This window comes from Micromys minutus (genome assembly GCF_963924665.1).
Source record: "Micromys minutus genome assembly, chromosome: 19".
Taxonomy (NCBI): domain Eukaryota; kingdom Metazoa; phylum Chordata; class Mammalia; order Rodentia; family Muridae; genus Micromys; species Micromys minutus.
In genome coordinates this window covers 14,043,177-14,069,338 of record NC_137954.1, presented here as the reverse complement: position 1 = coordinate 14,069,338, position 26,162 = coordinate 14,043,177, and the positions used below count along the sequence as shown (strand labels likewise).

Here is a 26,162-nt window from a genome sequence, read left to right as displayed (position 1 = left end):
TCTGACCTGATTACATTTCTTGATTGTAATTTGATCTGGGTCTTGGGGCAGGAAGACAACACACCTTTGATTTGGATCTTGAAGCTGGAAGACACAGATTTTTGATTTGGATTTTGAAATGGGGTGACATACACTTTTTATCTGAAATTTGAGGCACACCTTTCATTTGGGCCAAACCTTCTGCTGGAGGCTTACATGGGATGATGAAAGAAGAGTTCTTTGTTCTTTATCTGCTTGCCCTCACTTTGCCAGTACATCCATTCCTTTGCTGGGATTGGAGTCCATTTCTTTGGGATTTCATGCCCTCTATCTCAGCTCCTGCCTCCAGGATCCTGTCCTGTTTTACTTCCTGTCCTGGCTTCCTTCAGTGGTGAATAGCAATGTAGAAGTACGAGCCACAAAACCTCCGTCCTCCCCAGCTTGCTATCTGGCCACGGGGTTTCATCAGAACAATAGAAACCCTACCTAAGAGACAGCTTCTCTTTCTCTTATTCACATCCAGAGACTCTATGGTGAGATATAATAGATAAGAAATCTAGAGTCAAAATGATGTGGCGTCCTCTAGTCAAACTCCACGTGCCTGGAATGAGGACAGTTGTCTATTAAAAATGTTTTACAACATTGTGAGAGTGAAGATGGGGGAAGATAGCAGGCTGCTTTCTGAATCCTAATGTGACTTTGAATTCATTAGATACTGGGGTAGGTGACACACTGCTGGTAAGAGCCTCACTCCATTACATTATACCTGTGCAAACTGCTAAAGCTAGTTTCAGCCGAGAATGCCTGTGCAGGTGGCAAAAAAAAAAAAAAAAAAAAAAAAAAAAAAAAAAAAAAAAAAAAATTAAAACTGCAATTAGAAACAGAAATGTACTGATTGACGAAGGGACTTTGAACCACGCAAGAGCATAAACAAACCGAAACTCAGCAAACTCGGCATTTTGTAATTCTGTTAGCATTTCGGCTTCCAAGCCAAATGAGTACTTAAAATGCAAGCAGATCTTGACTCTGCAATTTCTAGGGCTGCATTCCAGGAGAATGACAATAATTTCTCCCTCTTTTTTTTTTTTGAAGGCCTCTTGGCCCGAAAGGAATCAGAAGAGCATAGAGCACTCCAAAGAATAATGGAGAAAACCTACTTCCGAAATCACTAAGCTTGACCCAGTCTGCAATTTGTTCACTGATCAATTTTTTGGGTGAACATATACTTGATTCCTACTGTGCTGAACCTTGGGAAGAAGCCTGAGGTGCGGAGAACCCACACAAAGATTCTTCCTTTAGGCCTATGGAACAGTGAGCACAGAATCAAGTCTGGATTTTGGAAGTTTCTCTTTTGACTCCCCCCACCCCCACCACCAAACATTTCCTTAGAATCAAGGAAACTCGCTGTGATAGTTAAACTGCAGAACGGAGAAAGATGCCCTAGTTGTGTGCTTTGCCAGTGGACACCAGCCCAGCAGTATGGGTATCATCTGGCAGCTTGTTGGAAATGAAGATTTGAGGGGTAATCTCAAAACTATTCAGAAACTCTGAGTGAGGGGACCCAGGGTTTTGGGTGCACTCACTGAGTTTGAGAATACTGGACCGAATAGAGGTGACTTCCAACTATAGGAACCAGCACTTAGCAGATCAAACAGGAACCTGATAGCCATGTGAGTGATTGATGAGAAGGAGATAGGCTAAAACTTGGGAGCAAGAGGGTTCAGGTTCCCAGGTAACTTGAAAGTGATGCTTATTAGCCTGAGGCGCTGAAGAAAGTAGGGAGCCTTGTGTAATATACCTTGTACTTGCTTACATCTCTTGGTCCACTGAAGGGAAGGGAAGAGCTGTACAGACCAACTCTTCCAAGCGCCAAGCTTCCTTTTTTGTACCAGGAGGACCTTTGCATCTCCATGTGGATACTGTTTCTACTCCAGGGCTGCCCCATGGGCTCTGCTCAGATGCCGTGTGTGTCCATTTTACCACCAAATTTCTAATCGCTAAATCTTCCAGATTCAAATTTAAATGTCACTTTCTCAACCACTATCATTTCATATCATTTCATATCACTCTAAATGCAACTTTGAGGATACGCAGTCCTTTAAATTTCCTTTTGAAAAAAATTTTGACACTATTTCTCTAAACTCAGCTATCTCAGGTAAAGAATTTCCAGAACATGCTTATAAGTGAGTTTGGAGATCCCAAATATAAACAAAAATGCTTACATCATCCTAGGCTGCCCTTGGTAATACTCAGTGAATGGGTCTAATTAAATAATGATCTCCTCTAGAAGATCCCAAGTTCTTTTAAGGGAAGGACTGCATCCTCAATTTACTGAGTGAATATATACTGAGTAAATATACTGGTTCAGTAAATATTATAAACTCAAGTGTTATGGGATCATGTTTCCTGAGCCTCAGTCTGGGAGGTAAGTTGCTTCCTGTGATCCCTATTTATATGTATTTTAGATCTTTGTTTCCTTCATTGTCCACCTGGGGCAGTCTGGGGCAGTCTGGGACAGTCTGGGGCAGTCTGGGACAGTCTGGGGCAGTCTGGGGCAGTCTGGGGCAGTCTGGGGCAGAACATCTTAGACCACAGTAGTAGAGAAGCCAGGAGGGAGAAGATGACCACATCTTTCCAAGAAGTCAGTATGAGCCAGCCCTGGTGCTGCAGGTCTAACATGTAACTAGCTTAAGCCTCCACGGATTACTCCAGATTCAGGTATGCCTTCTTCCTAGTGTTAAAGAGGCTTGCGGATGCTCAAAACACAGCCAAAACTCACAGAAGCACAGGGAATGGTATTTAAGCAGAGAACTTATCCTCTGCTTTAAATCCCATGTTACAGAATACTATAAGAAAGGTAATAAACTTGAGGAATAGTTAAGTACTTAAACTTTTCACAGGAGACAATGTGATGCATGTAAGATGTCTCAACACTGGAAAAATACACAATGCTCAATGAATTCTATTAGCAATTGTCGTCAGCATGGCCTCCACCGGCATCATCATCATCATCATCATCATCATCATCATCATCATCATCATCATCACAACCACCATCAACATTATTTCTATTATGTTCCTAGATCTCTTATCTTACTTGTAAGCATGTTCTGGAAATCCTTTACCTGAGATAGCTGAGTTTGGAGAAATAGTGTCAAAAAAAAAAAAAAAAAAAAAAAAAAAAAGGATTCAAAAGGAAATTTATGAACTGCGTATCCTCAAAGCTGCATTTAGAGTCAAATGATGTGAAAATTACTACCAAAGTCTTCTGCTTTACATCTTTTATGTTTTCCAGTGGATTCATTTTGAGCCTTGGAAATCACTCATAAAAAGTTATTTCTGAGACTCTAGTCTGTAACCTAGCTCACTCTAGCAATTTGGCACTATATGCCCTCACCCTGCCCCAAACACACACACACACACACACACACACACACACACACACACCACAGACAGAGAGACAGACAGACACACACACAGACAGATAGACACACACAGAGATAGACACACACACACAGATACACAGACCTAGTTTGCTTTGCTTATCTTCCTTGGAGACTCCCGGGTTTTACTCATATAAATTACTGGGAAAATTGGTGTGTAGAACTCTTGGCCCCTTTTCCTAACCCTGAATTTCCTGCAGGAGTGAGAGGCTAGAGCAATGTTGCAGTGAGTGGAACACAATGGCAGGAAACTCAGAGATAGACGAGAAGGGGCTAGAGTTGAGAGACATTGCATAGGTAATTAATTCTCTCTGGGAGGAAACTAAGACATGGGCTTCCAGAGAAGGAGACGGACGATTACCAACAGGGTTCACTGAAACATAAACGTGGACAAAGATTTTGAATGATGTCATGGTGGGGAAAAAGAGTTTTGGAAATGGAGCTGATGAGAGCTTTATGTTGTAGCCAGAGCTCTCAAGAGCAAGATTCTTGTTCTGTAGCAATTCAGCAAGAATGGCCAGAAGGAAAAAGGTGAATGATGCTGGGAACCAGCCTCTTCTACAGGTTTCTGCCAATCAGTGAAGTCAAAGCTAAAATTATCTGTGAATTTCTGTTATGTACCGAGACATTATTATACACGTTGCTTTTTAACATATTATTTCAATTCTTTTGTATGTGTGCATGCATGTCTGAGGGCATACATGTGGTGTATATACAAGTGTGTGTGGAGGTCAAAGGTCAACTCCCAGTGTCATCGTTCATGCCCATTCGCTGCTCTTTTTTTTGTTTTGGAGTTACAGATGGAGAGCTGGGCTTGTAGCTTATTTTAGACCACTTCCCAGGGGTTGCAGATGAGTTTATTTTTAAATCTACTGTTTAAATTCAGTGTTTTCTCCCAACTCGAGGAATGGAAACCTGCACAGGCCTTATAGCCTTTTGCTTCCTTTCCAGAGCTTGAGCAGCAGGCATTGTGTTGTTTTCAAGGACTGCTTAGCTTTTTCTGCTTCCTTGGAAGCCCCAAAGGCTTGTTCATGTGCAGCTTTCCTGGTTTGTGGGTTCTGATTCTTGTTACCCCATGCCTTGGTATGAGATGTACCTGTGATGGCTCGCTGGGATCTGTAGTCATGGTGGACACTTTGTCTGGGCTAGCCCTCTCTGTACTTTCTTCTATAGAGAAAGGTCCAGTTTATATGTCAAAAATTTCTCTTAAAAAGGAACAGGAATTAACATTTGCAGTAAGTGGCTGGAAATCGTTCCCATTGGTGCAACATTAGGATTTCGAACAGATCTTGTGTTTGCTAAAACTGCACAGCTAGACTTCCAAGATGAGGATTGGCTGCTGGGAAGAAAGAAAAGTGGCAAACAGGCTGCCTTATTTGTTTGTTTGTTTGTTTGTTTGTTTAGAGAGTTTCTCTCTTTAGCCCGGAGCTTGTCCGGTAGACTAGGCTTGCTGGCCAGAAGACATGGATATTTGTTTGCCTCCACCCTCCTACTGCTATGATTTAAAGTATGGGCCAATATACTTGCATTTGCAAATATGAATTTTGAAAACTCAGGTTTTTTCGTCTGCATGGCAAGACACACTGACTAAGCCTTCTCCCCAACTCTCTTTCAATTCTTCTAATATCAAAGTTTTCTAACATTGATGCCACCATCACTTAGTATTAAAGAAAGACAGGGAATTTTCATTTTTTTTTTTTTTTTTTTTTTTGGTAATGGTGAAAGGGCTTGTTTTATTCTTATTCTTGTGAAAATAACTAGAAAAGTCAAGGGAACCTGAGAAAAAAACAACAAAGAACAAAACCACTTGAAGGCTTTGGAGAATTCCCAATACGACCAGGGCCCTAGAGGCCAACATTGATTTTTGAAGAGTAGGTAGGTATGCGTATTGAACTGAATCCAAAAATTCTGTGGCACTTTTCTCTACAAGTCATTTGCTAATTCACAGATGGCACAGAACCAAATGCTAAGGAAATGGTCAGAGAGCAATGACTAAGATACTCTGAGCTGAGCAGAGTTCTCGGCATTCGTGTGGAATTGGAAGCAGAAGCAAGAATTCAAAATCTTCTAAGGACGAAAGACCCTTGTAACCAACCCATATTCCCAGGTAGATAGAATACATCTTAGGAATATTAGTCTATATACCCTCAAATAGCTTTCATGATTCTAGAAGAGGGCATGAAAATTTCCAAAACAGGAGACCATCAACAGACTGACCCAGCTACTGAACCACATTAATGTTCAATATGGCATTACAACTGTGTGGGCACAATATAATCATGTCACACGCACATGGATATTTTGGCTATAACTAACAGCTCTCTAGTTGGATTTAAGACCTGTTCAACAAGAGGGATACAATGGTTAATAAGTGAAACCTAGCTAACTAGTCAGTGGTAATGAAATTATGGCCACTGGAGGAAACTTTATAATCACTAACTCACTAAACCAGCATAATCTCTAACAAAGTTTTATAATCATTTGCTCTGATATCCAAGATAAGTGTAGATTTTACCCCTCATCAAGGAAATTTTGTGTTTTTTGCAACAGATGCAGATAACTACAGAAAACCACAACCAATCAAAATGCAGAGTTGTGGAACTTATTCTCATTAGGTATAAACCTCCCACACATAAGGTTCAAGAAACATTGCAGAAGAGATGATATAAAGATTATGAAAGTCAGAGGATTAAGGGTTTTGTTGTGTGTTCCCAAATAAAATAAAGCAACAAAAGGTGACAAAAACAGAAAGGCAAAGGTTTTACATATTAAGAAGGAAATGGGGTAACACTAGTGATGCTGTAGATTCAAAGGTAATCAGCAGCTGTAGGGACACACTTGTCTCAGAAGACAATTAGACAATACCCCATCATTAGGATAAGAAAGATACTACAGACAACTCTGCAATGTAATTTTGTTTTAAAACATGGATCAACTCCTAGAAAGACTAAAACTACCATAATTCACACAATACAACATAATTTGAACAGACTTACAATTATGAAGGTCTTTGCATTTATAATTAAAAACCTCCTAAAGAAGAAATGTTAGGTATCTGACAGTTTTACTAGAAAGATGTAGCAATGGTTCAAAGAAGAATTAATGCCACTTTTATACACTCTTCCAAGAAAAGAGAAGTATGTGCAACTTCCCTACTCATCCAGTGAAGCTGGCCTCACCCCATATCGAAATTAAAGATACTATAAAGAAACTTGTAGACGAGTACTCCATATGACTTAGATGCACAAAAGCTTGTCAAAATACTAGCAAATAGTAAAATATGGCAATAATTATGTATGCCAAAAGCAAGCAGAATTTATTTAATTGTGGTTAGTTCTGTTTTGGGGGAGGACTAAACATAATCAGCATATTAAAAAGATAGAGAAGAAAATCACATGATTATATAAATTGAAGCAGAAATCACCTGGTAAAATTTGTTGGCTTACAATAACTCTCAGAAAACTAGGGTTTTAAGGAGAACTCCCACAACATAATAAAAATACCAACAAAATCCCTGCAGTTATCACAAAGGTGAAAGCCAGAATACTTTCTTCATATGATAGAAAAAGCAAGAGTCTTCAGTCTTTCTACTGGTGTTCACCATGGTCATGAGCCTGTGCAATAAGGTACGAAAAGGGAATGAAAGGTCTACAGAGGGGAATGGAATAGAGCTTATTATGTTCACATAAAAACTGGGAGGGAGTCATTTCTCCCATTTCTTTAATAGCCACAATATGAACACTTTCAAAATGCCTTGAAATCGGTGAATGGCTAAGAGAATTATGGTATATTTGTACCATGGTCTATTATCCAACAAAACAAAGTAAAACCTTTTGACAATGACAACAACGAGGGTAGATTCAAGAGCATGATACTGTTTGAAAAGAGTCTTAGAAGGTCAGATTCTTCTTCATTTACCTGAGTCCAGTTCTAAACCATGCTACTTATGGTACAGTTACAGAGATTGAACTAGACTGGTGATTTCAGGAGACAGGGATGGCGGAAGGGCATGTGAGGGATCTCTTAGTGGTGATGGAAATGGTTCTGCATCCTGAGTGCAGAAGTGGTTACACAGATAGGCACATGGCTTAGAACCAGTATCCGTTTTCCTCTTTGATATTTTGCTAGAATTATGCAAGATGCATCAATTGGAGAAGACAGTGAAAGGAAAAATATACTTTTCCACCCAACTCCAATTCAATATTAAGGACTAAAAAGGAAATTAACAAATAGTATTTTTATGAAAATTTCTTGCTGTGTGGCTCTATGGGGGCCTCAAACTCATGACCTTTGTGCCTAGCCTCCCAAGTGCTGTGATTATAGGCACCCACCATCATGCCAGTCTCTATGGAATTTATATAATTTTAATGACAAGATGGTACAAATTCTCAGGATTACTATATATAAAGATACTACTTATTAACCACACAAAGGTATTTCCTACTCATGTATATGAATACATTTAAATTGTAGAAACAGAATTCTCCTGTAGGTACTGTCTTGTGCCTATTTATAGACACAGAAATCAAGGGACAGAAGGTAAGTAATTTGGTTTTTAAAGCTACACAATAATGATGAATAATAGCTGAGCCAGTCCTCAAAACGCAAGAAGTTTCAGCTTCAGGGTCTGTGTTTAGCTTCTTAGGCTCTTTCTTGTACCTAGGTTTCCTTTCCTGCAAGCGCTTGTCCATGTCCTGGCTCAAAAACTGAGAAGTAAAACCAATGGACAGAAGCTCCATTAATATGATGCCCACTACTCCTGCAGCATACTTTCAGGGATCTCAGGATAAGCTCCAGTGAGCTCTTCTTGTTCCATGTCTGACTGTAAGAAAAACCTTCCCTAGAACACAACTATTCTTTTTGGCTTCTAGCATCCAGTGCATGCAACCCGAACGGTGTCTTCTGGTGTTGAACTTTCCTGAAGACTCTAAGACAGAAATACTGCTATGGTATAAGGAGGTGTGGTCGAAGGACACAAGTGGATCAGGAGGGGTCCCCTACTAGACATAGAAAGCGCATGGAGTTTGCATCAAAGTTTCCTTCTTAGGCACGTGCTCACAGGTATTAGCAATCTGAGAAGAGAGTCTGAGTGCTGGGCACACTAGAGGGAATCCCAGGCTTGCTCAGGATTGCTTGTGAGTCTGTACAGTGGAATAACTTGGGAATACTGTTTTTGCATGGGTTCATATCAGCCCTCAGCCATGCTCTCTCTCTCTCTAGAGAGCGAGTATTCCACTACATATCAATATTAAAACATCTCTTTAAGATGTTGGATATTTATGAGTGCTAGCATTAAAACTATCTTTTACTGCCCTCTTTCATCTCACTGATTATTTATTGTTTGAAAAGATAAATACAGGAAAGTAATTGACCTAACAATGGCCTACTCTTGATTACACATTGCATTAAATACAGAAACTCTAAAGAGGGCACTTTGAGAACTGTCCTTAGCATCAGCAAAGATTGTGTAATGAAAAGGTATGTGGCTTAGCCTAATAGATGAATGCAGACCACAGGTCACAAGAGGCTTGCAGTAACTGCCGTAGATCTGCATCAGTGTAGCTATGCTAGGAAAGGATACACTTCTGCATCTCCACAGACTCGAACCCAGCATTTAGTATATAACATACATTTATGGAATGAATGAATGGATGGATGGATAAGAGAAAAAAAGGAAGAAAGAAAGGAAGAATCAAGCAAGCAAAAATGTAAGGAGAGCCATCTGACAGCTGAGGAAGAACATGGCTGTTCTTTATATAAAGCTGACACCATTTCCCTACAGGGCAGGAGCTCTTCTATTTATGCTATGTTTAACTGAGAATAGCCTACATATATCCTTCAACCTCCTCTGAGTGAATTGACTTAGCTAGATGAATAATAGATCCTGAAGTTCAAGTCATTTGTGAATGAATACACAATAGTTTTAACAATCAGGGTAGTGTGTTCTTTGGGCATGCTTATTTATTTGGGGTTAGGGTGGGAAGTGGTCTTAGGGATACATGATCATTGTGTACCAACCCTCTTCCTTTGAAGGCTGTCTACACCTTTTGCCCCCAAAATGCTAATTTAGTCTGTCATTTATGGGTACCACTGTCTTACGAGCAGGGACCTCAGAACATGGGGGAAATTAATGAGAACATCACATTTTAACTAGAGAAGGGTAGAGGAGAGGGAACGTAATGGTATAGCTGTTAATGCTGATCTGGCCATAGCTATTCTTTCATTAGGAGAGTTCTCATTATTGTTTAAAAGTCACTTAAACATTGATGGTATCATGTTCTGAGGGGGGGAAATCTGATTGCTTCCTTCTACTGATGAGTTAAGTCTCCATGGAAATGGCATTTATCACTGGGATTCCTGAAGTGAAATGAGATGGCTTTGGTTCTGTTTGTAGATCGAAAGAAAGAAAGAAAGAAAGAAAGAAAGAAAGAAAGAAAGAAAGAAAGAAAGAAAGAAAAAAAGAAAGAAAGAAAGAAAGGAAGGAAGGAAGGAAGGAAGGAAGGAAAGAAGGAAGGAACCCATTATGTCTAAGAAAGTACTGTATTCACTGTCCTGATACCACACACAGTTTTCATAGAGGCATGAATCAGAAGGAAGATCTAAAATACTGTGAAACTGAAATAAAATTAACTAGAAAAGTCATTAGGGAGGAGACTGGGAACAAACATCAGTCTCATGTGAGCTGTCTGTGACAGAGCAGGGCTTAGTGAAATGCTGAATCTCTACAATTAATGCACTGTTGTGACAAGAGATATCAATTATCCTGCATTGCCCCAGGAGCACATGATCTGTTCCCTCCCAGCTGTTCCCACCTGGCTGTGGAGCCTGTCTGGTAATACCTTTCATATCTGTCTTTACTCTTCTCGGAGAATTCCCCCAAACAAAATTTTCAGTGATTCTAAAAACTGAGAAGAAAACTAACCAAGTGCTTTAGTTAAGTAACATCAAAAGTTGCTCAGACTGAAATATTTCTGCCTCAGCAGAGAGGGGCGACAATCTCCTACTAAGGATAACCTCCCACAAGATGCTAATACGAATAATTTTGACCTAAGTGCTATGTACCCATCACCTGTAGCTTTTGCATTATTAGCAGGAGGGTGGAAAAGAAAGAAGTCATCTGGAGTTGACCTAATTGTGATGGATTCCATGGAGCGATCTACACGAGTCACATGGAACTCCTTCTTTGCTCCTTTGAATTCATTTGCTGGAAAGACGAAACATTAGTCTTTCACATTTTCTTGCAAGAGGGAGTGAACCTTTAATTTTTGTCAATGTGAAGTTACTAGAAACTTCGGGAAAAAAAACATTTTTTTAAAATAAAGGGATCAATTTGCTTAACATATTTCAATGGCTATTCAACCCTTTCAAAGTTTTCTTCCCAGAGAGCAGACATGAGACGATCTTAGAATTATTATACAACATGAAGATGAACATCCACTCACAGGAAGGTACACCCGGACTCAGGTCTCCCCAAAATGAAAGGCAGGGAGGAAGATGAATGGAGGCCACATGAACACAAGGAGCCCCACTCACTGTTCCAGGTCCCACCCCCTCAAAAAATCTTATTTCACATACTGTGTTATTGACAGCTCTTTCAGGCCCCCTAGGAACTGGGTTAGGCCAGTGGGTAGAAGTGGACATCCTAGTTACTCAGAAAGCAGATAACCTTCATTCTGGTGACTAGCTTAGAAATATCTAATGAGATGTGGATTGAAAAAGGTAATTACCGAAGTATCCCACTGTTCAACATCTACATTATTCATTTATGCAGATGATATGACAAGTCCCACAGAATCTGAGATACTTTTCAGCTGTTTTGTATATTATCCTCTCACCTTCTTTCCTCTTTCTACCTTTTTTGGTTCTGGCAATTACAATATCCAAGCAAGAGTTAATAGTTGAATGTAGGATTAGCTTTTGAAAATCATGCGGTCATGGAACAGATGGGAGTGATCAGGTTCTGAAATGTATGACTTCAAGGGTCAACACCAAAATACAATGCTAACCTTCGTAAACAGTTATATTTAATTTACTGACCTTCTCAATATAGAGTATAATGTTTCCAATAGCATATATTGTCCAATGTTATTGTACAAAAGGCTTCCTGAAGACTTAGAGTTCATGTTTCTTGAGGCAGGACTTCTTTCCCTGAAGCCACAGACAATCTACTGGATACAACAGATACCTTCTCTTCATTTTATGCCTCAAAAACTTATGGTTTTGAAAATTTAATCTATTTGAACCAATGTCACAAGAAGGCCCCAAAGCCCCGAGTCTGTCCAAAATTGAATGCACTTACAATTTAAAGAGGTACAATGGATTCTCACCCTATACTATGATTTGCTCATGAAACAGATCTAGCCATTAGACTGAGTTTCATTGGAATGTAATCAATACTCAACAAGGTTTCGACAAAGCACTTGTAAATACATACTGGAGCCTTAAGGCCACCCTCCTGGATTGTTGAGGTGTTCCCTGCTATTTGCCACTTGAATTCCCCAATTGTCATGTTAGTCAATAAACATCCTGTAAGCAAACACAGAGTCCAGTATCATTGGACCACATTATAAATCTTATAATCACTCTAAATATATACATTATTTGGCTTATCTGTTAGAAAAAAAATCACTTTAGGATTCACTTGGTTTTCTTTCTTGGTCAGGTTATGAGGTAAATGGAGCGACTCTTACAAACATGGGCACCTTAAAGTAAGTTAGAGGTTTCACAATGTTTCTGTTAAAATGGAGAATGTAAACTAGATACCAGTCAACTAAATTAATAACCAAGTGAAGATCCCACAGAGGGCAGATTAATGGAGGTCTCAGGTACTGAATTGTAAAGATTATATTTGACACTGATCAATGATCTTATCAATGACATAGATGAGTCACAATGATTAAATATTAGAGTGATAAAGCTAAGTCCATGAAGCATAGCTAATATTTTGAATAAAAATTCTGTATCTTTATGGATGATAACAATGGGCTAAAAGTTTAAAATTACATTTGGTGGTGGTGGTGGTGGTGGCGGGGTAAGGTAAGGTGTCACTATGTAGCCCAGCCTAAACTCTAACACAGGACTCTCCTGCCTCAGCATTGGACCTGTTAGGATTGCAGGTATGTCATGATGCCTGCTTTCAATCCTAACAAGCACATTTTTAGCTTAGATACAAAGAATATTCTCCCATTAAAAAACACAAAATTCAGTAATGCATATCTTGGCAGTTGTCCTAGATAATGTTTTGTCAACTTGATACAAGTTAGAGTCAAACGAGAAGAGGGAGACTTAATTCAGAAAATAGTTTCACAATATCGGCCTATTGGTGAGTCTGTGGGGGTACTGTAAGAGTCCAGGCTGCTGTGGCGCTGCACTGGGAAGGTGATCCTGCATTGTGTAGGAGAGCAGGCTACGTAAGACAGGACGAAAAAGCCAGTGATCAGATTCTTGCCTTTGCTTCAGTTTCTATTTCTAACAAGCTCCTGTGTCCTGCCCTTACATCTCTTCTAGATGGAAGCTGAAGAAAACTCTTACCATAATGTATTCTAACAGTATAACACTAATGCATATGAGAAAGCATAGAAGCTTTAGATAAAAAAATATAACACAAGCTAGAAACTGTAGCTGATGTACAAGTTTGTGTCACATTAATAAATATAAGAGATTAAGGACAAGAAATACAAAATACTTTGGTTTCTGATTCATCTGGAAGACAGTGTCCACTTGTGTACAGTGTAATTAACATAGTAATCACAAGGTCAATAGACATGAATTTATCCAGGGAATAGGAACCCAGAGAGCTACAGTTGTGGACTATGGAACAGGACTAAAATAGCTGGAAGAGTTTATCCTAAAGTAATGATTACCCAGTGATCTGGGGGCAATGTGCTATGCCTTCTGTACCCATGTACATAGATATATGAAGAGATACATTTTTATATAGAGAAAAATGTAACTTAAAAAGTAAATTGTTTTTTAACCATCTCAGCATTTGGGATGTTATGGTATCAATCTTCCATCTTGTAGAGAGGTGAGGATGCTCTGCCATTGATCAACTTGTGGAATTTTAGGACTATACCCTAAGTACAAATCCTAAGCAAGCTCTTCTTCCCACAGCTGCCCCCGTAACCACTCTCATGATGAGTGTAAGTGTCTTATCCTGGTGACCTCACCTCACTTTTGCTCTTGGGCCTTCCTATTTATCTCTGGCCATTGATTCCTTTCTTTCTAGTCTGCCTAATAACCAGTTTCTTAAACTGTAAATCACAACTCCATAAGAGGTCATAAATAAATATACGGGTTGCAAAAGAAATTGCACAATGACCACATAATTAATTCACGTGTTTTTGGCAGCACTCTCCTTTGCTGTATCCTATACCTTCACTGAAGCCTGGGCCCAGAACACACAACATAAACATGTTACCCTGCATGTGCCATGTAGAATGAACATGACACCTTGGCTCAGATTTGAGACTACTGTATGTTAAAGAGTATAATATTTTTACTGCACCAATGTGACCATTGGATATTAAGACTTTTATTGTTTTCCTACCCTCAGTTCTCAGCATGTAAATATCAAATTCATGTATCTTCTAACCATACTTTGTTAAAAGTGCTTGATTTGAAAACTTGATGTTAGAGTTGCTGACTTGAATTTCACTGAAAAGACCTATGATGAGCACAGAATTGCCAACAGTTTTGAAAGCGGCCCTAAGCATACTTCTGTCATTTTGTATTATGCATTTGTGTGAAGTGATAGTCGCACCATTGATGATTATAAAATCAAAGTATTGATCAGCTCTGAGAAACACTGAAGATGCTTTATGTCCTACAGTATTAAATATTCAGCCATGATTTAAATCTTTATGTAAAATAAACAAGCATTTATCTCCTTAGAATGCAAATCTGCTTCCATTTTTAATGCCTGGTAAAATTACATGTAAAACTCATTTTAAAAATAAATTTATTTTTAATATATTATTATTGAGTGTTTCAATATATATATACATATATGTATATATATATTTCTTATATACTTGAGGTGTGAATAGTTGTGGGTGGAGCTTACAAAGCCACGCCCCTCACCTGCCACGCTTACTCTCACTTTGACCTTCTTCCATGCTTCACCCCATTCCCTAACCTGACAGTCCAGCTGCAGTTACTACCATGTACCAACCACTGTCTTTGGAAGATATACATATCTCATAATGTATAGCACCCCTCAGTGAGAGGGATTTACCAATTTCCCTCACTCCCTGATGAACTTAGGACTGACTACCAGTCTTCGCCCTCGGTAGATGCTCCATAAGTATTTGTCACTTTGCTTGAATGAGCATGCAATATGGGCATGTAGTGGAAGAGAACTGGACCCAGATCAACCCCCACACCAGAAGTCATGGTTTAACATGCTACTAACATGTTAAGAGCCCAAACTAAGCCACCTTACCTGTTTACTAAACCAGGAAGGGAGAAGGTGTGTCTAAGTAACAGATTGGGTTAGGAAAAAGAAAGATACAGAAAGGTCTAGAATGAAATCCCAATCTTGGGCAAGTTACATTCTCTTAGCTCATCTTCATTGTCATGAGGTGACTTGCTAGGTCTGGATCACCATTGTAGATGTGACCTTAAAGACAGTCTTTCCTACTCAACAACTCTGCTTGCTCATCACCTCTAGGCCCACACTCCATTCTCACCTCCAAAGCGAATCTTACTATACGTTCTCCTCTGTTCTTTCTAAGCCACTGACACTGTCCCCTTTAAGTTATCAATGATCATTTAGTGGCTATGGTCTCCTTATAGGCTTCATCCTCTCAAGCTCTGTGGACAGTTATGACACTGACATATATTAATCTCCACTGCACATATGCCATCACTCAGATTTCTGGAGTCGGGGTTAGAAAGTCACAGGACACTTGTCATCAGTTACGCTCAGCCAATAAGTACCAAAGTGAGACATGGCCTGTTGACTCACACAGTGACTTCAATGTGCTGTTCAGCCTTCCTGCTTACATGCTTACATTCTGGGTATTTCTGACCTTCCTCAGATACATGTTCTTTCTAGCAACTCGACCTTCTCACATAGCTATTTTGTAAAGTAAAAGAGTTGTCCTCTTGCACCTAATCCATGCTTAAGGACCCTTCCAGAAGCAGCTCCACTATTATTACCTTCAGAAGGCCTTTTGTGTGTAACCTAAACAAGGGGGGAAAGCTTTCACTTCTAATTACAGAGTATTACAATTCTCCATTTCCACATGTCTTAGGTTTCTACCGATAGAAAAGGAATTCCTCTTATCCTTATGGACATGTCATGATCACCTTCCCATCTTCTGTAGAACTTTCTGCAGTATATAGAATATAGTAGATGCCACATAAATGCTTATTGAATGAAGAAAGATTGAACAGATTGACTGGGTAAGTGATATACCCTTCACTTTAAAATATGGTAAGTTTAGAACTCAGAGTGCCTGCTTGGAGACACTGCTTGGAATACTATCTAAAGGAAATCTTAGATTTACAGGGGCCCAGAATTTTAGAGATACAGAACAGTACAAGTGGTCATACAGTAACCATGATGATAATCACTATCATTATCTAGTGTTTATGTGCATCAAGGTGAAAATTGCTTGCTTTCAGACTTTAAGGAAAAGGAACAGCACAGTCTTTATCTAATTAAAGGCAAGAGTTGAATCAAGACAATTCTGGGTAAAAGAGTTACTTTTTTATCTGCTATTCAAAATTTAACAGCTGTCAAAAAGTCTGCAGAAGGCAGATTTAGAGCATTTATTAACACAAAGGGGCAAAAGCCAAAATTAAGACTCCATTACTCATACAGATGTCTTAGCTGGGCAGTAAATAAATAATTTTTGACAGAATTTTATAGTATCTGCTTTTATCATTATCCAACGAGATTTCTTTCCTGGTCTACCTACATGGGTAAAATTAACTTAGAATACCATGAACATGTATGTCATGGTTTAGATCTAAAATTTCCCCCCATTGATTCAGTATTGAAGGATTGGTTCCAGTATAGCTATGTTAATAGCTGGGGACACAGAGACATGACAACTTTGTCAATGGGTTCATCTGTTGATAAGGTCATAACTATTCAAAAGTCGAGTCAAATTTGAGGAAGTAAAGATTTGGGGAAACATTTGTTATTCTTTTCCTCTCTGTGACCAAATACCTGACAAGAACAAACTTACATGACTGGGGAGTTCATTTTGGCTCACAGTTTGAGGGTGCAGTCTATTATGATGGAGAAATGACAGCAGAAATCAAAGCAGTTGCTCACATTATCAGGAAGCAAACAGAAAAAATTCTCTTGTTCATCCTGTCCCCCTTTTTTATTCATTATGAGATTCTGGCCCATGAAAAAGCCTACTTCATGGTGATAATTTCATGTAGAAACTCCCTCATAGATATGCCCAGATTCAAGACCCTGCCAAGTTTATAATCAGTATTAGCCAAAGGGCATGGTTTGGGAGGGTTAACTACGTACCTGGTCCTCTCCCTGTGACGTTCTCTACTTCCTGCTGTAGTTTTCCCCGAAACAATTCTACCCATCATGATGTGGAGCTCAGGAAGATCTGGGCTGAGCAGCTAGAGCTGGCATGGACTGAGACCTAGAAAACTGCCCGAACATAAATATTTCTTCTTTTTTGAGTTGTTTATTTCATGGATTTTGTTACAGAGATAAGAATTGGACTAATCCATGACCTTAAAAATATGGGCAAAATAAGTTTTAGGTGACAAATATTGTAGGCATGAGCTCTTGTGGTTGAATATTCTTGGAGAACAAGAATACATATTCACACATGGAAAGTAAAACCTGTTTCTGTGGTTTAATCCAGCCTGTGGGTTTGCTCTAAACCTCATCTTGCAGAATAGTTCACATTTATTCCCATGGAATTAGCATTGGGACACACCAGCTTGGGATGGTCTGAAAAATATAGTCTTGGGCACTGGTGTTCTATTTGATATATGCAGAGTATTGCCACAAAGCTCTTTCCGACTTAGAAAAAGGAAGATTGACTATGCTTTAGCTTAGAATAGACTCAAGTATAGTATTATTGTTTACACGATAAAATTCAACCCTATGTGAAGGCTGGAGAGAAAAAGGCCAACTCTTAATCAATCCTTGGAATTAGCAATTTACTTATGATGGCCGTATCACGCACTCATAGGAATTTATATTTTCATTTTGTCCTAACGAAAAACTTGACCATCTTTCTTTAATATTATCAACCTGGAAACTTGACAGTAAGGATTAAAAATTGCTCCTCGCTTCCCACTTGGTTATTGGAAAGGTTCTGAAAGGTAATCAGTCTTGTGAAGCTACACTTTACAGTCTGCATAAAAATGCCACGATTTCCCTTCCTCTCCCCAACCTAATTGAAAGCGCATAATATCACCCAGCTGGGGAATGTGCAAACGGTAAACATGTGCAATATATCATGGTATCACACAATCCTGGCTACTGCTAGGGACCGGGTGCTTGTCAGAGCCCCAAGAAATCTGGAAAATGAGTCTTTTTCTTTCATCTAGAATGACAGCTTCTCACACCTTCTTCCTCCATCCCCTCCCTCCAGATGCTAAGCAGTAGCGGCCAGGTAAGAGCAAGGTCCATCACCCACTCCTGGAATGACTCCAAGGGCACCTAATCACGCACTTGAATTGAAGCTCCTTTAGAACAGCCTTTCCTGAGACAGGGCATTTTTCTTTTGGCAAGAGGTGGGGTTGGAATTATCTTGTTCTTTACTTGCTTCAGACAGATGCTTCCAATATCTCTTTCCCTTGATGCTAAAGCTTCAGGTCACCTCCTATCTTCCTCTACTTCTTCAAACTCCTAGGACCAAGATTACCTCATCTTCTGCCCCTGCTCATCAGCAAATAGCCAGACAGTTTAGTTTTCCCAATCTTATGTTTCCCCATAGCTCTCTATAGCCCTACTTCCATTACACCTACTCAGCAGCATTTTCCCTTTTCTGACTCCGTACCTCCAGGTCCATTCCATCTTCTTGAAGAAATGTCTTACAACAGGGATCGCAGGAAGAAACAACATTCTTTTAAAGCTTTCATTAGTTTTCTGCCACTGTATTCCTGCAAGAATTGTTTCGTTGTACCATATGCTGTACTGTCACAAACCATTCATGTCACCTTACAATGGGCTATTGTTTTATTTTTGATGGCTGATACCTTCTTGGCAGGTCAAAGTACAACACTTATATAGGACGCCATGTCATTATGGTTTTAGTGTCTCGAAGGATGGGGTACATTTTTATCTGCTTTGGCATGAGAGATGATTTGAGACTTACTGAGTTAAAATTGCATTCATCTCTCACTCAGTTATATTACCTGTCAGCTAGAGCTGCTGGATGGTATGGTTTCTTGACCTTGGCATAGAGACCCTCTAAGTGGTCTGGAGAGAGTGGACGTCCATCCCGAGGGTAACCAAGGGGTCCGGCTCGAGGGGGAGATGGAGATCTAAAGATATTTGCTGATGTGCATGGTTCCCGAAAGTGGTTCACTCTGGCATAATTTGGGTCCACCTCGTCATCGTCCATGTCATGCGCTGGTCCAGTCGTGGCGGAAGCATAATCAACAAGGCCTCTTGCCTGCTTTTCCCTTAGCTCTTGATGTTTGGCTCCAATCCTGAAAGATATAGAAGAGGGAGCACAGACTAGTGAGAATTTCTGATGCCGATTCGATGAAGTAGTCTCCTGAATCTATGTTAACTCTTGCTAGCCACTTAGCTGTCACTCTCTGTTTCCTCAGGATCACACCATGCAGAAATGCCATCAGCATAAGAGGATTAATTTTAAATCCATGACCTTTATTTGTCACAGAGTCTTCACTTTGATAGCAATGCTATAAGGTATTTTGACATGTCTCCTGCTGATGATTGGGTGGATAGCAGTTCCTCCCTACGACGGAGCTGTGTTTGTGGCAATAGTACAACTCAAAAGAGATCTCTAGAAAAGTCTTTCTTGGGGCGAGGCTGCATGAGAAAGCTCCCATCAGAGTCTTACACGTTACTATGACTTCACTCTTTAGTCCTCCAGAGTTTCAGTGTATTCTTCTAAAGAAGAATTTGAAAAAAATTAATTTAAGTATGAAGAAGAAATATAGAAAAAGTCTAATCACTAAAAACTGCAGAATTGAGGGTAATTTATAAAAGACTCCAAGCCATTTTATTTTTTGTTACACAAATGGGGATCATTGTGCCTCATTGTACAAGGGCTGGAGACAGAGTAAAATAGTGAAGAAATTAATAGGCTTTGTGACAGAGATGAATTGGCATATATAAGTGGATTAAACTCCATTACTGGCAGAACTCCATAGCCAAAGCTTTAAGTGATGGTACAGAGTGTGTCTGCTAGCCAGGGACAATATGGAGACCCCTGGGGATGCAGCACATAATGTATTTAGGTGGATTCTATACTCACCCGAATTCTGAGAATTTATCCAGAAAGCATTAGCTTGGTTCTCTTCAGCTCCCTTCATAACTAAGATAGAAAGCTCACAGGGATGTTCTATTGGACAATGGTACTGTGTGTGGCTTGAGGAGGCCCTTGAACTGTTTACCCTTGGGAATATAAGATGTGGAACAGATGGATGAGAGTAATTATGATCCTTACTCAGGTATCCAAAGCCATGCTTAAGGAAGAATAGACTTGAAGCTGAGGTCCAGGACTCAGAGAAGACAGAGAGCTATGGCCAGCACTGAAAGCTCTGTGTCTGCTGGAGACACAGGCAGAAGGCCTGGATCAGTTAGAAACAAAACACAAAGTCTCCCAGCAACATCTCTTCAAACAAAAACAGTTGTTTTTTTGCACGAGGCAGCTATTTTTCACTTTCCAAACATCAAACCCTTTGTCAAACTCTTTAGAAGCCACGATCTGTCACAGTTCTTTATTTTTTTCCCCCTTGTGACAAGCACTGTCCTGGTGTTTGTATTTGAGGTCTGCTTTTCTTTCTTTCTTTTTTTTTTTTAAGTAGAAAGGAGAAGAAATTGAGCAAGGGAAGGAAAAAGCAACAAACTAAGACAGTTAGAAGGTGGCATAGGATAAGGTAGGAAGCAGCTTCTCTGGGTCAAAACAGATAAAAATAAATGTCAAGATACATTATTGTGTATCTGTTTTGACTGCGCTAAAAATGTACCTGACATATAAATAATTGGAAGGATTTATATTGTTGCACAAGGCAGTCCTTAAGGGATTCTGAATTAAGATGAAATGAAGATTACAGAGTAGGGTACCCATTAAGTGGCTGTCCCCTTTGAATGCATGTTAGTCTGAGATTCATGAATGCTTGTTTTGAATAGTTTTTGATAAGGAAGATAACCTGTCCCACCGAAATTGGAGACTCTGCTTAAAATGGGGAGTATGCTAAGATTTATTGTTTTCTGCATTTCCCCCAAGGGATGGTGCAGATGGTTTATCAAAGAATATTCCCTGTACTATAAGGATAGGGTTAGATTTCCATTGTAAATAAGGCAAAAGGCATTGGGGAGAACCAAAGGGTGAGACTGCATGTCTCTTCTCTTCTTCCTCACAAGTAAGATGCCTTGAGAGAAATCAGTTAGTAGATAAATGAATACGTCCTAGCTGCCACACAGGACTATACTTATGTATTGATGGAAGGAGAAAAAATCAAGCCTGACTTCTCTAAAATGGCAGAAATAGAACGCTGGAATCTGTGTTTTGTATTTCATCTCTTCATTCTTTGAAGTTTGCTCATTAATTAAGCTTGCTAAGTGTGCAGAGAGTTTTAGATGACAAAGTTCTCTGTGTATGCCAAGCAGTGTTGGATCTTGTATTTTTCTCTGCTAAAACAAAACCAAATTCTTCCTCCATCTTCTCTGCACTACTGAGGGTTGCAGTAACTAATTTCATATTAATCACTCAGTAGGCGAAATAGTAATTTCTCTGCACCATCATTATTATTCCATATATCAGGGTCCCTCCATGTGGGGGAGGACAAGACAGTCTTAGAAAGGGGGCATAGAAGACAAAGAGACTCTCAAGATAGTGTCAAAGAAAAATATTTCATTTGTCTTTGATCCACCTCCACCCATACAGTTTGAAAATTCTAATTGTTTCTACCAGGGAGGGCCTCCTCACCACTGAAAACTCAACCTGTTAAAACATCTGATCGTCAGTATAGCCTAACAACCTATCCATTCCACGGTACCACGATACCACTTGCTTCCCCAGTCTCCTGAGCACACTACCTTCGAGTTATTGAAACCTTTCTTTTCTCTCTGTGAAAATAGCAGCGTCTCCTCTTTCAGTTACATCTCTTGGCATCCCTTTTCATTCCCATTTCCTTGGTGACAGTGTGTAATACTCATGTTTTATATTTCTTAGATCTGCTGCCTAATGTGGTAGCCATTTGCTGTGTGTGGCCCGATACATTTAAATTTGAATGAAGGGAAATAAAACAAAACTGTTTTCGGTCTTTATAAATGGATTCAAGTGATTAAGAGCTCCATGCAGCCAGTGGCTTCTGTCCTGACAATGAAGATGTGGACAAATTCTGAAACTGCAGAGGGTTTTATTGAAGTGTGTTAGCCAGATTTATTCAAAGAGATTTCAGTGTGTTGCTGTATCCTACTTGTCTTAGTTAGGGGTTACTGCTGTGATAAAACATGACACCAAGCAATTTGGGGAGCAAAGGCTTTTTGTTGTTGTTTGTTTTGTCTTGCTATGTTATGTTATTTATTTTACAGCATATAGCCTGTCATCTAGGGAAATTAAGGCAGGGACCTGGAGGCAGGAGCTAAGGCAAAGGCCATAGGGAGGGTGATGCTTACTGGCTACCTCTTCTTGGCTTGCTCAGTTTGCTTTCTTATAGCATCCAAGACCACTAGCCTTTCCCATGTCACACGTCATTTAAGAAAGTGGACCATGGACTTGCCCTCAGGCCAACTGGTGTGGGTATTTTCTTCGTTACAGTTTCCTCTTACAAAATAACTCTATAGATTTTGTCAAGGTGACATAAAACCCCAAAAGGCTACGACAACAGTGTCCCACTGCCCTTCCGCTGTGTTCTCAGTCAGATTCGAGATCTCTGATGGGTTACAATAAATAACTGAGTGAAAGTATGGCCAGTTCACTATTTTCATTGACACATCACATGGTCAAGGAGTGGGGGAAGAAAAAGTAGTCTACAGTGGCATTAGAAATGGCTACAATCCCATGGCCTGAAATAAAGCTGAGAATCAGGCTACAACAGGGATCATGCTAAGAGTTAATACATGTTTGCATTTCTAGCTGGGCACATATTTCCCTAAAGTCTGAAGGAACATAGTCAGCAAGACCTTACTTGGTAAAAGAGATTCTGAGGATAGGCCTCTCATAAGGATAAATTCTTATGAAGTCCCAACTTCAGAATGGAAAATTTGAATGGGGGAGCTGAATGCCCTGTGAGTAATCACCTCTATGAGGAAATTTCATGGAGACCAAGTAGGGAGAAAAAGAGAAGGAAGGTGAAGGAATAAATTCAGACTCATCAGAACAAAAGCAAGCACCAAGGCAAGCTTCTAGGAGCAGGCTTGTCTGCTGAAAGGATAATCTGCCTCCCTCCCTTCCCAGAGTGAAGACCATAGAAAATAAACGCCCAGGACAGTTACACAGCAAAGTGGGTAAGAAAGTTATTTTAAGAAAATGTATAGAATTGAAGCTACTGCTGACCTTTCATTAGTATTCTATGTCTCTTCAAATGATAATTTAATATATTCCAATTTAAGTTTTAAGCTTTTGTAGGTTCTGAAATATATTTAATTAGTCACAGAAATATTTCTTTTAGCAAAGATGCACCCATAAAATGTTCCAAAACAGTCATCAATATTGCCTAGAATAATGGTATTTCTATTCTACTATTCTGAAAGGAAGTTACTTATCAGTGGATGTGCATATGAGATACTTGTAAATTACACACAGACATTTCTGCATGGAATTGTCTGGCAGGATATATAAAATAGTCATAATGTGGTTATTTCTAGAAATGCATCTTAAAATGTTGCCTTTCTACATTATGTGTATTAGAATATATATATGATAACTTAATTACTTTGAATATAAAAATATATCTAACCACTAAGTTACAATGCATTAAAACTTAAAACTAAAAACATGAGAATACTTTCTGCCCCAGTGGACCTTGTTTATTTTTGCAGACTGTACAATCTTGTGATTCTCCTATCAGCTCAGTTATGACGAATTAGTATTCATCTCAACTACTTCTACCAAGAGTCCTCAATCCCCATCAGTCAGAGACTAAACTCTAATATTTACTGGTAGAGGCCTACACTTGTCTGCCATCATCCAACAGTGGCCTCCATGTTTTCTCGTCTTCAACATGTAGGCTTGGTAAACTCTGCATTGAGCTGAATTATCTTACAGTACAGAGTTCTTTAATGTATTAAGTTCTGTGTAGATTTCTGTACATTTGTTTTATTTCATAATAAAAGTTGAAAGTTTTATTGAATGAACAAGCATAATAGAATTTACTCAGCCCAATTTTGTGGGCAGTTCATTATATAAGTCTTGTAGAATGTTGCTCTTGACTGCTACTAAATGTCTTCCGTCTGTAGAGGAGTAGTGGGCGGATCATACAAAGCAGTCTGCTTCCATGGGTTGTGGTTATACTGTAGCCGGCCCTCTGTTCTGACTGGAGGGCATCGCCACATTTCCATATGTTGGAATAAGACTGGAAAAGCAAAACATAATAAACACCTTCTATTGGTTCACTCTTGGCACTCTACCCCTAACTGGACTACAGACGACCTCAGGGTATCGAGAGGGTTTCTTTTCTGCTACTTCTTGTATGTTTATGCATTCAGTACCTGTTGTGATTGCACTGTATATTAGAAAGAAGAACAGAGTCAAATATGGTCCCTGGTTCACCTACAAGGGAGATGTAAGTGTAAGAAAAAGACTGTAATTCAGTAGCAATGAAAGCTACTGTGCATACTTGGTGTAAGAGCATGTCATGCCTAGGGACTGGAGGTGAGGATCATATGCGCAGGGTCATGTGGCCTGAGTTTTGAGGGAACTTGGTATAAATTATGGAAATTGTGTTAGGTACTTTAATTAGAGGGAGGGACACATGAATAGGCAAAGATGTGCAGTGTTTACTCATTTTTTTTTGGCTACAAATGTGATGTGGAAACTTACATTCTTGAGCTCTCCACAAAATGAAAGGTTGTAGGCAAATAAGACTTATCTAACAGCTGTGCTTAGTATTTTAAAAAAAAATTGTTGGTAAAGAAATATTCTTTCTTAAATTTTTATTTTTAACCTTTTATTTTTTATTATAAAATGAAACAAAGATATAGATATTTTAGAAAACAAAGCCTTAGATAAAACATGCTTATAGAGCAATAGTATTTGTAAATAACAGGAAAGTTGTACTTACTAGTTCATTTTCTGTCAGTAGAGAAGGGGGTGTACATAGCTCTGGGTTGAGATGCTCTAAGTCTAAGTGCATAGCACAGGTTTTGATGTGGGCTCCCTTGGGTGCATCATTTCAGGCAATTGTGGTAGGACCATGTGCCAGAGAGACCACATACAGAAATGGGAGGCCAGAAAGACTGGAGTTTCACAATTTCTTCTAAGGTCATGACCCCATTTTACTTAGGAACTCATTCCCACAGAGATCCACCACACCGTGCTGTCATGCTGAGGACCGAATGTCCAACACATGAAGTCTTGAGAGACACACACAACTATAGGCAAGCAGCAGTCTCGTGTGCATACCCTTCACATGGTCACACCTGAATCACTTCTGCATCTCCTTTCCTCCACTGAAAGAATCCTACTATTTATAAAGCAGGTGAGAAAAGCTAAGTGTCCTATGACATGGTGGCTTTGTGCTGCCCCTCCATTGCTGTAGCTGACCAAGCCTACATTGTAAAAGCTCATAAGATTCTCATTTGATCCTAGCTTTGCAAATATTTTAGGTAGTTTTCATTGCTATAATGAGACACCATGAGCAAAGAAGCTCATAGAAGAAAGAATTTACTGGGGGCTCATTTAGAGTTTCAGAGGGTTGGTCCGTGGGGAGTACGATGGCAGGCAGGCACATTGATAGAGCAAGAGTGAGCTTAAATGTTGAAACAGCACTCATGAGACCAGGAGATGAGAGAGAGAGAAAGAGAGAGAGAGAAAGAGAGAGAGAGAGAGAGAGAGAGAGAGAGAGAGAGAGACAGAGAGACAGAGAGAGACAGAGAGAGACACACAGAGAGAGACACACACACACACACATAGACACACACAGACACACACAGACACACATAGATACACACAGACACACACAGACACACAGACACACACACACACACACACAGAGAGAGAGAGAGAGAGAGAGAGACAGACAGACAGAGAGAGACACACACAGGGAGAGAGAGAGACACACACACACATAGACACACACAGACACACACAGACACACATAGACACACACAGACACACACAGACACACATAGACACACACAGACACACACAGATACACACAGACACACACACACACACACAGAGAGAGAGAGAGAGAGAGAGAGAGAGAGAGAGAGAGAGAGAGACAGAGAGAGAGAGAAAGCTAGCTAGCTTCTGACATCCCTCCTCCAATAAGGCAAGGCCTGCTAATTCTTCCTAAACAGTTTCACAACTGGGGACCAAGCATTCAAACATATGAACCTAATGTGGTCCATTCTCACTCAAACTACAGTACTCTGTAACTGAA

The 26,162-nt window shown here is 39.6% G+C and overlaps 1 protein-coding gene across 4 annotated transcripts in view; it reads right to left on the bottom strand.

Annotated features, from left to right (window-relative positions):
• The window catches only part of PARD3B (par-3 family cell polarity regulator beta), a gene marked incomplete at both ends in the record, with an annotated part of 962,085 nt that overhangs the window by 127,091 nt on the left and 808,832 nt on the right, over nt 1–26,162 (bottom strand). For 3 of the 4 annotated variants that reach the window (XM_080932740.1, XM_080932741.1, XM_080932742.1), the window contains one exon: nt 18,774–19,070. The exons of the other annotated variant lie outside the window; for it this stretch is intronic. In XM_080932740.1, the coding sequence (XP_080788866.1) occupies nt 18,774–19,070 (297 nt within the window). The remainder of the gene's footprint in view (nt 1–18,773; nt 19,071–26,162) is intronic. 4 annotated transcript variants of the gene reach the window in all.